Source organism: Anneissia japonica, unplaced genomic scaffold (genome assembly GCF_011630105.1).
Source record: "Anneissia japonica isolate Jap-2015-1 unplaced genomic scaffold, ASM1163010v1 scaffold288091_len1417266_cov198, whole genome shotgun sequence".
In the NCBI taxonomy this organism is placed as follows: Eukaryota; Metazoa; Echinodermata; class Crinoidea; order Comatulida; family Comatulidae; genus Anneissia; species Anneissia japonica.
In genome coordinates, this window is record NW_022684833.1 from 862,245 (window position 1) to 875,275 (window position 13,031).

Genomic DNA, 13,031 nt, shown 5'->3' on the forward strand with positions numbered 1-13,031 from the left:
AGATGTGTATAGTTTGTTTAATAATACTACTACTAATAGTAATAATAATAATAACAATGATGATGTTGACGAGAGTAATAATTGATATTAATATTAATAACAATAAAAAGTGAAGAAAATTGTGCTAAATGCGAAAAAAGAAATATGGGGATTCGCCCCCTTGACCCCGCCGGGGAATACGTAATTCGCATAACAGCTCCCCCCTTTCAAAATCCTGGCTACGTCCCTGGTTGATAGCTTTTGATCTTTCAAATAAGTAATTACTAAGTTATTTTGACGGTTGATTTTACCATTATATTTTACCATTGACAGTATATCTTAAGAAAAGTTGATTATTGAGCAACTGAGCGAGTAGGTGTGAAAGCTTATACAATCGTGTAATGATATGTGACATCTCAAACTGCCCTAGACTAATGTTTTGTGATAGTTACTCTCAAGTCAAAGGAAAACCTGGGAAAGTACAGGCAGTACGTGTGCAAGTAGATTAACCTGGCCTTGGAAAGGTTCTGAAAAAGTAAAGTGGAAAGGTTATTTAAAAAAAAAACACATAAGTCAGTGAATCAAACCAAATTCAATCATTTCAATTGTGTAGGAAAAGTTCATCAATTACAAAAGACACAAATATGACCAACCATGGTCAAACCAAGCCTTGTCTGAATTGATTGACCTTGCCAACTTGAACAATAAATTCCACTACTTAAATTCATACATTTTATTTGAATTATTGGCTTTTAATATGAACTGTGAACTCAGAAAAATACTTCTTTGTCAATTAACCATCTGACACATAAATAATACTATAAATAAAACCACAGGTAACACCTTTCTTGACTAACATAACCTTTAGTTAGCTCTGAACTGAAGTACCTTTTTTGTTTGGTTAATTTTTGTTTTATCTGTCATTAGAGCCACCGTGGAGATATTTATTTAACTTTAGTCCCCATTTACATGTTTTGCTGTTGCTCCTCTTGGGTATCAGCTAGAGGGTTGAATCTTGGCAATTTATACCTCCATGGTTGATGTAAATGAAAATTTCTATAACACACCATTGATTTTAGACATTTATGCCCTCTCTACTATATGGCCAGTGTGTATGTCAAAGAATGCAATTACACACTTGGGGGGAAAAATGTAAGTGATTGTCTTGCTGTGTACTACATAATTTTACTACCAGAACGACCCCACTGGAAAAGTCTTAAGTGTATTTCACATCGAATACATGCAATTCCAAATCCATGCGGGCAAAATCTAAGGAGTCTTCTAATTTTTTCCCCTTTCAATCATCAAAAACTGACTTTTTTTAGCTAATGGATGTGATTATTGTAATTTTAAAAGTTTATTATTTTAATATTTGAGGGTTTTCTTGATTTTTAATTTATGCATGAAAGTTAAAATATCTCAATGGAATGATTGAGGGCATTCTTATTGCCACGGAATAAATGGTATCTTTACAACAATCAGTCCAAGACATCTATAACTTATTGTATAACAAAGTCTGGTACAATAATTAAATATTCCCATTTTCAACTTTCAGATTTTGCTACAATGGTAGTTTAGTTGATGACCACTTGCTGTCATCCTATCTTTCCACCAATTCCAGTCACTTAATATTGCTTAATTGTACCTTATATGAAGCCTGGTTTACATGTAATGACTACACGCTATTGTCGGCAGCTGTAGATGATGCTAATTGTTCCGACACAGCTGTGCAGTATAATTATTGTATTTAAATGCACTTAAGCATCAGGGTAGCAATTTTATGGAAACCAGACTTAATGGACCTTTCCAGGGCGTCAGTTAAAATTAATAGGTAACCAATCAGAACAGCAACAATATCCAAGGGGTGGAGCTTTTTCAAATAGTACTTTATATACAATTAGGAACCAGTATCAGTTGCTGTCACTAACTTTGCCATTTTCATTTTAGCATTATCACGATCACTTTACCATCATTTTCCAAAAACCGAAAGGTCCACCGATTAATCTCAGATAAGATAGTATAATACATACTCCATGTATCGAAATGCACACCATCGTGTCGGGATTCAATATTTCGACATTAATTATGTCATCATTCCTGATGATGACATAATTAATGTTGAAATATTGAATCCCAGCATGATGGCATGCATTTAGGTACTTGGAGTATGTATTATACTATCTTACCATCATTGTTAATAGTATCTATGGTTAATTTGTTATCAGTTTCATTATTACTGATGTATTGTTTATATAAACACAAAATTACAGTGCTCTTTATTGTAATAACATATGTTTATTTATAAGTGATCCTTGTTTATTACTAATCCTCAGTATTAATACAGTATTGCAATTTAAAGCAGTGACGGATCCAGAGGGGGTTCAGGGTGTTCGGACGAAAACCCCCAACTGTGAAGTAACAAAATACTACTGGGTCTTGGCTTACAAAGGCATACTGCAGGGGAGGATTTAGAGGCCCCCCCCCCCCCCCTTTTTGGGAGGTTAAAAAAAGGGGAAAAAAAGAAAGAAAAAGAAAAAAATGATAGTCCACAACACCTCAAATGTTATTTTCGGGCATGTACAAACATACTTTTTTGAAATTTTATCTAGTCATATATCATCAAAATGATGGTTCTAATAAATTGGCGGGAAAATATTAGGGGGCGAGTATACTCGTCGATGGCACTGTGATAGAACTTTTTACTGACTATGCCATGTGCGAGTTATCTCGTCCTCTTTTTGCATGGGTTGGTATATGTTCAAAAGGCGCCCCCACTTGTACCGCTCGAGTGTACTACCGGCAACATAACACAACAAACATACATATGTCATTTGTACGTTATCGTCTAGGTGTATCTTCCCCGAACTACCAGCCGTTGAGTCTGTGGTCCTACATTGTATAATAAAGAAGTTATAAATGCTAGAATTTTCCCCCGTTTTTGACGAGTATACTCGTTCCTTGCGCCCTCAGCAACACCCTGTGGGCGAGTATACTCGTCGCTGGCAGCCAACGTGTTAAAGAAGGGGAAAACCTTGAATTTTGAAGAAATTAAAGATCAGTCATTGAAAGACACAGTCAGAAGGCGAGAAAGCTCATTTCCGGCCATCTAGGAATCAAAATTTTCCCGGAGAAGGACTTGGACCCCCCAACTCATTTTGGGGTTTTTGGAAACATTTTGAACCCCCCTTTTTTAAACTCCTTGATCCTCGTCTGTAAATTATTGTAGGAAAATTAATTTCATTATCATGTTTTGTATTGATTTTTATTAAAATTATAAATTAAAATATATTATTATATCATTTATTATAACTATATTATAATATAGTTATTATCACTACTGCTGATTGGTTAATATTATTTATTACATTACATTTTTTTAAATCATAGTATATATATTTATTATTTTTCATTTTGTTATTAATTATTAAATATATTATAATATGTTTTTTATTTATAATTCATAGAACATGTTCATCTATATTTGGTATTAAATTTAGGCATTTTTTGGATAATTAAAAAGCATACGTCATTTTGTATAAGCATAAACATTCTTATTCTAGGATGACTTCAGAGATTTACCTGCTTTCCAAGAGGGCATAGTTCTATTAACAAAATCCTTACACCATGTATGTGGTACAAGGCGACAAGAAAATATGGCTGCTTACCAACATGAGGTAACATTAGATAATTAATAAATAGAATTAGGAACTGAAATTGATTTTAAAGGATAAATCTAAATCCATCTTCCTGTATATTCAGTAATCATTTTATGTCTTAAAGTGAGTTCCATTTTGAGATTTTAAATTTGATTTTGGTTTTTGTAAATGTATATTTTACATGCAAATTTCTTGTAATTATAGGTATGTTACACCAGTGAAATTTTTTCCTTCTAGGTTGGTGTCCCCCTCGATATGGCCAAGAGAATAGCGCTGTTGTCAGCTGACCGGTATGACACAGTATTTAGCATAACACTTTATGTAAGTTATTTTCTGTCTTTATAATTGTTATCTGTAGCTTAAACATTTTCCATGTTTAATAAAACTGATTAAACAGATTGAAATAATGAAGTTGATATGTTGCTATTGGATAACATGTTTGCTTAATACTGTAGCAGTTGGCATAATGGTTGATGATTCGGCTCTCAACCTTGAGGTCAGGATTTCAAATCTCTTGCTGTGCACATAACTTTTACAAGGACACAAGTTATGTGAACATAAATTTTACAAGGACACAGGTTATGTGCACATAACTTGTGTCCTCGTAAAAGCTGCTATACAAGGCAAGTCTTAGGGCCAAGGGACTCCGCAAACTGCAGCCACAATAATTTACCGGTGCTGGTTTGAGCGGTAGACTTGCCTTGGATAAGAAGTATATACTGTAGGCCCAGTGGTGTGTCTAAGAGTCTTGGAATTGGGGTGGGGGCTGATGGGGAGCGCAAAGGTCATTTAGGAGGTCACTAATTAAGGTAATTATAGGTGATTTTTAATTACATGTGCGTGATTTATGTCTGTCTCTTATACACATCTAGATGTGTATAATAGACAGGTATTAATTGGGGGGGGGGCGTTCCTTGTACCCCTAGATATGCCCTGTGGTGGCGCTAGCGGACAGCAGGTGAGCATTTTCCCCTCCGTCGGACAGGCCTAGACCCCTCCTTTAAAAAAATAATAATTTGCCTGTCCAAATGATGTTATAATTGTGGTTTACAAGCACATTTGGAACCTAGTAAGCTCCCCTTGAACCCTACCAGGGATTTGTTATTCCAGGCCGTCGACCGAGGCTTCGTCGGTCCCTTAGTTCGGCCCACTCCGTCGGCAATGGCGGACCTCTTGTTGGCAATTTCCTGGCACCACTGCTGGGTACGCCACTGCGTAGGCCCAGTGTACACAGTCAGCTCATGTCCACTATAAAGAACCCAGTACAACTTTCAAGTGAATTATGCAGTTACATCAGTGTACTACAGTATTCCAATTACTGTGGTAGACAGACAAGATTAGCTGGCACCGATTAACTAGGTCACGCCACAAAGGGATCCTTACAAGGGACGGAAGTTACTGTGCTAGCTATTATTATTATTATTATTTGGTCCATGTTTCAAGCCCTTTGAGACTTAGGTGTATTGCGCTACCTAACTACATTACATTCATTACTTATGTTTGCATCTCTCTAGAGACCCAAGATTTTGTGGCACTGAATGTATTTGCTTTGTGTAATGTGTACTACCTCATGACCTGTCTCTTATTCACTTCTCAATGGGTCCGGGGCCATTTTTTCCGGGGCCATTCTTACCGTACACCCTCTCTAGAGACCCAAGATTTTGTGGCACTGAATGTATTTGCTTTGCGTAATGTGTACTACCTCATGACTAATTAAAGGTCTACTACTTAGGGTGCAGAGAAGTTTGTACTTTGTGCTGGTTTGCCCATGTAGTGACTAACCAGGGGTAATAACGCTCTTCTGCCTTTGATTTAGTTTAAAATTGGCACTATAGAATTTTGAGCTACGTTATTATCATATCATCTAGTCTATAGGAAGAAGTTTATTTGTAGTGACCAATCACAGTAGCTCGGTTGGTAAAGCCATTTGCAACAGTAATCAGTGCATTTTGGGTTTGAAATCTATCCATCCAGGTCTGTATTGTGTTGGCCTACCTGGTGCAAAAAGAATGTCGCATGCATAAAACGAGCTAAGGTGAGAGCTGCCTGGGGCATCGGTGGGGTTAAAAGACTGACAACTGGCCTAAGGACAAAGTCACAGGAAGGTCTAGTGTGTTTTTTAAGGGGCTTATTTATTTAATTACTAAAGCTCTTGATCTATACAAATGGTATAACTTTATAAATTGGTGTTCCTTCCTGATTGAATTTGAATTCTTACGGCCTGTCCACATTTGCGTGGATACAAGCCTGTCTATAATTATTTTAAACATTTTGTCTAGCTACCAAATTGCACTTTCATCACTTGATAAAGAGTTCCTGGCCAGATTCACTCAAAGTTCCTTGGAGCCGAATCTTTTAGTACTGTATCTGCTCCGACATAATTATAAATTATCGTGCAAATTTGTTGAGATAGATTAGCTAAACATTGACATTTATTTCCCCAGCTGTCTGTCAGTTACTGTTTACAAAATTCTCTCATTCAGTAAATGTACCGGTAAGAGTGGAGATACTGTATATCTTGCAATCCAGGGTGTGGGTGGGTAGGGGTTGCGATGGGTGCGTATGCACCCCTATTAAATAGAAATGTTCAGATTTTAAAAAGCCAGGGTCTAGAGTAAAACAAGTTGTTTTTGATATCTTGCACAAATGATTTTTCTTCGACACAAGAAGGCATTGTTTGTGATGAAAAACTCGGGAACGGTTAATGAGATACAGATGTTTAAATAAATATTTTTAAAATGGGGAAAAGGGGGCGTAGTGACAGGGCTACATCTTGGCAATTGTGGACAGATCATAAGAATTCAAATTAAATCAGGAACATATCAAAATTGATTTTCCTCTGAAGCCTGGCTTTAAGACATACAAGAATATACTGAATGTAAAATTTGTTATTGTCTGTAATGAAGAATTAATGGGAGTCGTAAATGGTTGAATTTATGGGGAGAAATGTAAGGAAATTGTGTATGCATACTTTGGAACCCTCTGGAGACTATACAATTACATGAGTCAATACTTTGTCATATAACAAAAAAAGTTAACTGTTTAAAGTGGCTTGGAGATGATTTGATAAGTTAGGACTAGTAACAAAAAATCCTTGTTTCCTGTCCTGGGTTTTTCAAAAAGTTGGTGAGGGAGACACTTATTATTTGATATTTGATATTTTTCACAGTTCGTCAAAATATGCCAAAGAATAGCAAAATGTGTTGTAAACAATTTGTCAATAGTTTTGTCATTGCTTTTCTTGCTTTTATCATGTTCTTTGGGTTTAAAAATGCATTTGTAAACTATAAAAATGTGTCAGCAATTGAATTTTTGCATTTTCGATGTAAAAAAACCCTAAAATTTTGAAAATAACAAAAAACAAAAAAAATTGATGCAGGCCTAAAAAATTGTGAGGGAGGGGACAGGAAACAAGGATATTTGGTTATTTGGCCTTATTCCTACTAACGGTACATTTAGATAGTCAGCAAATAGAATATGTAAATGGTAGCTTTCTGCTACCATCTGCTAAATTAGTGGTTTTACAGATCAGGATGTTTAAATTTTACCATGTTCATAAAAGGATGAATATGAGGCACAATTAGAGGTGTTTGAAACTTTGCAAAAAGAGATCTATGCATCACATTCAGTTAAAATGGAGAGATCCGCATTTCAACATTTTTCCATACGCATCAATGTATAAAAACAGGTTAAAAATGAACTATGATCTTGAATTTCGTAGAAAGTCTCTTTGAAAGCGTATTCAACAATTTCAAGAGGTCTTATTTTTAAAATTTATTTCATTTGTTCCAGCCATTGTCTATTGTCTGAAACCCCAACAGTTGGAATTAAGTTGTTTTCCAACATATTATAATGAGTTACTTCCTAGTAAGCCCATAAAAGTTATATGCTTATAAATCATTCATGAATTTCCTCTGATTCAGATGAAATTCTTTCCACATCTCCATTTTCTTATATTGTTTTTCCATTAAAAATGTCACTCATATTGTGTGAAATCACAATAGGCGATATGTATTCCGTGATTGGCATTTCCCCTTAGCCATTCCATGACAATTTCCCTTCCCCTCACTTGCACATGCTCACTATTCCTGAATAACACTTCCACCCCCCCCCCAATGATACTTCAGTCGTCAATAACAACCTCAGTTACCCTTATGACCTATCCTTAATAACCTTATGCTCATATTGCTTTTAATTGCCCAAAAACATGGAAATTACATTACTATATGAAAAAAAAATATGTAAAAATAATATAACAAATCATCAGTAACACCCAGCACATTTAATGCTCTCCCTTGTGATATGGTACTAGCAGTATTCTCACCAGTGACATGTTCTCGCCCTCCTATTTGACTATTGACACTATTCCCCTCCCCTCAGTAATTCCCTTTTCAGTTAGCTAGTCATACCCTTATCCCTGTCTCTTATACCCCCCCCCCCACTATTAAGTATTAACCAGCTCTCGTATTTTTGGCAGGAGAAATTACTGTGTGTCCGTTTTAAATTTGTTCTGTTTTTTCCATGATTATTAGGGCCTTGACATTTTTTAAAGCCTTCAACAACGTTCTGCAGAATTGAGATAAATGCTATGTAAAAAATTACATGATTATCCTTCAATAGTTATGACTTTTATTCAAGATGCAGTAGAAGATTTCTTTGTTCAGATATCATGTAAAAGAGAGTTAGTTTAAGATACATTGTACAGCAGAAATCAATATCAGACAGTCAACTGAATCTGAAACAGTCAATAAGGCCAATAAAAAAAAATTCATGTGTTGGCCACATTTTGGAAAAATCCAAAAAAATGGGTAGGTCAATAAGAAAAGTTTTTTTTTAAATTTTTTTTTTACCAAAAAATTGTTTATGCCTAAAAAGTAGAAAATACAAAAAAAATAACAAAGACCATTTTTAAATATATATTGAAGAGCAAAACAATCGCATAACACTATCACATTGCCTACCGTCGCAAGATAGGCCTTTACCAGCCTACGGTAAAGTATTACTGATATTAACAAAAAGACGACGCTTATTATAAGTATCACATTCAAGCAATTGCAAATAGGTAATTTACGGAAAACCAGGCTTTACCTACAACCTACCAGTGGCTGAATGTCTCTAAAGTTAGCCACATTTTTATTATACTTGTTCCAAACAATATATTGAAAATTAATAAATTTCGCTTAAGTTACTAAGATTCAAGTTACTTGCCAATTATTGATGCATTAATCTTCCCTATGGTTTAATCTTTTACATTGACATTTAAAGAGTGAATGAAGCAGCTTTGAGTAGGATACAGCTTGAATGGGCCTATGTTGACCCTGCATGACAACATACAAAGCTTTAATGATGTAAGGAAGACACCAGATGTTCATACAATGCATAGCTAATGATCGTTGCAAATGGTGAGAATGGTGAACACATGCAATGTTGCAAGATGAGTAGTGTTTTGGTGTAAACGATTTGTAAATTACATTACAGTACATTTAAAATGTACATATAATCCATAAAACGTAATTAACTCTACATTTTTCAATTCAGAGTAATAAAGTGATTATGCAAGTACAGGTAAAAGTTACTTACAATCATGAATTTGTTATATTTCATTTCATTTATTTTTTCATTAGAAAAACATACAATAAGGACACGAAAAATACAGACAAATAGACAGTAAGAATCGCAATTGTTAAAAAGCCGGTGGGATAACCAAAAAGCGAAACAAATCACTGTCGAGTGGTTCTCCAAGTTTAAAATCAATACATGAAAACTCTTTAAATATACATAAATATAGAACATAAGTTAAAGCTATATATCTAAATTCAGTATGTACAATGAAAGAAAACAATAAAACATTTAAAAAGTACATGTAGTACATTATTAATATAAATGTTTTTGTTAAAGTAAAGTAAAAGATTAGCCAGATAAACAGTTTGGCGAAGAATATTATTTTGATAAAATATTTGTAGCTAGATGTGCTCAACTGTGGCCCTTCATACGTCTATGATCAAAGGTGTGGATATAAACATTTGCACCATTGGTCTTGGCGAAGGTCAGGTTGAGATAAAGTAATGAAAAAGTAGAAAGTTACGGCAGCGCCTGGTGTTGTACTACTACTCGGATGAATATGGTGCAAGTAAAATCTTTGAACATGGATTTGAGAAAGACGATGCAGGTAAAAGTATTTTATGAATAATTAATTTAAAATTAAATCTTGTATTCCGACAAATTACTATATATTTATTCGTGGGAGAAGATAGTTGACGACATAAAAAAATACCTTCCCACAAAACAAGTCATGCAAAAACTACATTGTTTCACTCAAACATACACTGTTCAATTGTTTCACAGCACAATGCACTATCAAATGCCTTTATATATTATGTACATTTGGTTTGACATTGTTTCAGTTTTTCTGTATCGTTGGAGAAGTAAATATTTTTTGCTTACACTAGCCCAACATCATGAATACATTTCAGAAGCCATATCTTCGTATCCTTTGAATTCAATCTTATTTCATTGTCATTTTCTTCAAAAAATATTTTTTGAAAGCAATTGAAATGATAGCATGAATGTTTATGGTTACACCTGCTTTGTCAAAAGCCATCCAATGCTACCTGTGCTTGTAAATTACTCATTCAGCTTGGAAGTGTAAGAGTAAATCATTTAATAGTCTGCTGGTACTTCAGAAAGACACATCATTATCAATTTTTTTTTGTCAGATTGAAGCTCAGGATCTGCTCCTGGCTAAGTGGATCCTTTCCATAGACACACCTACAATAGGCAGCGTGGGATCTGGATCCCCACCTGGATTAAAATTTTATATCCGTATCTACATCTGCCATTCTTCATAACTATGGACAGTTACTTTGGAACCAACTACTGTACCTGAGACTGTGCGTGACTCTCCATCTTTGACTGTTTTCAAGTCTTCTATCAAATCCCATCTTTCTCTTTATATTAATTTTGAACTTTATTCCTTTTCTTTTTGTTTTATATTCTTCCTTTTTTTGTGCACTTGCACTATGGTTTCTCAGCACAATATTGCAATATGTGCTTTAAAGTATATTACCATTAAATTTCTAGTTTGGATACCTCTTTTTCTATAATAAAATTCACTTTACTGCACACTCCTGATGGAGTTTATCACTTTTCCTAAGCCTGTTAGTATCTGGAAAGCCAGCCTCCTGATTATATTCTGCATGGAATAATCTCTCAGGATTTGACATGGATTCCAAGTAAACTTAGATCACATCCATTCTAAGGATGCTTATATTTTCAACAGTCATGTGGATGAATGTTGGCTCTGAATGAATTATGGAAAATGTGTATTGTGGGGGGGGGGCAAGCTTTCTATATTGTGTGTTGCAGTTCATGGAAATTATCTTAGATAGATTTCGCCTTAAACTAATAGTCATAAGGTGTATCTATTCATCTTTTTCAAGAAACAAAAATTGATTAAATAACACTATTTTCAGGCATTTCAGCCGTAAAAATTTTAACATTCTGCATCCTTCTGATATTTGATCTCTTGTGTTGAATGTATGTTTTTATCAATATGACATCAGTATATACCGTACGCCAACCTCATCATGAGGTCTAGGGCCGAATAAATGCAGACATATCTAACTACTTCTAAATTTATCAGATATTTAATATACAACATAATATGTACTGTAGGCCTAATGTTAGTTGTCACTGTCATCATTAATCATATTTCCCTCTGGAATGTCGTCTCATATTGTAACAGCTGTGTTTTTATCAGCCACAATTTCTGACAGAAATTTACTTATTATAGTCAATTTATATACTGCAAACATGTAAATTTGTAATTAAGTAGATGATGAGGGGAACATTTGTCTTGACTGATTCATTTAGCCCTGAATCAGGGTCTGATGTAATCAGCTGCCAAGATGGCCAATCATAGATCGCCTTAAAATAATAGTAAAGTGTATCTATTAATTTTTTTAAAGATTAATAAAAAAAATACAATTTTCAGCGCATTTAAAATGCATTTTCGACTCTAGCCTCAAATATTATATTCTGCATCCTTCGGATATTTGATGATTAGTGTCTTGCGTGTGTTTTTATCAATATGACATCAGTATGTACAGCAAGCCAAGCTCATCATCAGGTGGTAGGCAAAAAAAAGACATTTTGGCTGATCATAGATAGCCCTGCATCTCATTAATTTACATCTACCTTGATATAATCAACATATTATATTGTATTGTTATCTATATTTTGTATTGTATTTTCTCTTCAGATTAAAGAGATTTGTTTATTGAATCTAGACGAAGGCAAAGCTGCAAATTGGCCTTTGTATCTGAAAATCAATATTATTGAACGATTTATCAAGAACGATGCAGAAATTCAGAAGCTAATACGGGAACGACAAGGCCTTTACTCGATGGTGGTGGGCTTTATGCAGTGGATAAGGTGGTGCCTGGATTTTTTATACGCCCCATATTTGTTTGCTTGACTAGTATGAAATTCGTAAAACAACTTATAATATAATATAATATATAATATAGTGTTAATTTGATGCACTATCTTTTGTTTATATTTACGTTGTACATGTTTTGTTTCATAAACTTATACTTTTGAAATTCTTTATTATATAATATTATATACAAATATATGCCTACTTTTTCCAGCTGATGATACAGATAATAATCCTTAATAATAAGTAATGGTGATGATAAAAATTAGTGCAATTTGTTTAAGAATTAATATGGTTTTAATCCCTACATTCACGTACATTCAACATTGTATTCTAATTCTGTTTGTCAAAGAGAAATGCTATGCTCTTTCCTCATAACATTGTTCACATGAATGATCCGATATCATTTTGGGAATGTTTTTTTCATTGGTTTTTGAATAGTGAATCACTTGTAGTTCCTGACAGTGATTTGTTCTTATATGTGATACATCCATGTGGTATTATTTGAAAAACTAAATTATTTATTTTTGCAAAATATTTCATTTATATTGTATTTTATTTTATGCAGGTATAAAACATGTTACAAAAGGCAGAACAAGTCTGCATTTCAAGCATTTACAGGAAACATTTAAGTATGGTAGGGAAAATCAATACAGAAATTTACCTAACAAAATTGCACACAGAAAAAAACAAAACATTTAGTATTTACACATAGAATAAATATTAAAATTTGTGCTATCACTTTTAAATTTCAAATATCAAATTGCAATTATCATATTTTTTTATATACGTTAATTCATTAGGAAGTGTTCATATTATTAATATACTGATTTAATGCCTTGATTTCTCCAGGGCAAGGTTGTCTGTTTCACATATCAACTTTCCTAATAATAATAACAACATTACACAATTATAACAATTTGTTGTATTTTTTTTTTTTTTTTTTTTTTTTTACAGAC

The 13,031-nt window shown here is 33.8% G+C and overlaps 1 protein-coding gene across 2 annotated transcripts in view; it reads left to right on the plus strand.

The window, feature by feature from the left end:
* The window catches only part of LOC117107786 (guanylate-binding protein 1-like), a 49,242-nt gene extending 36,217 nt beyond the window's left edge, over positions 1-13,025 (plus strand). Inside the window, exons 17-19 of one of the 2 annotated variants that reach the window (XM_033249563.1) lie at positions 3,540-3,653; positions 3,873-3,956; positions 11,896-13,025. In XM_033249563.1, the coding sequence (XP_033105454.1) occupies positions 3,540-3,653; positions 3,873-3,956; positions 11,896-12,111 (414 nt within the window). In that variant the 3' untranslated portion in view covers positions 12,112-13,025. Of the gene's footprint in view, positions 1-3,539; positions 3,654-3,872; positions 3,957-11,895 lie in introns of those variants that run through there. The other variant, XR_004445287.1, reaches the window with a different exon arrangement.
* The last annotated feature ends 6 nt before the right edge of the window (positions 13,026-13,031 follow it).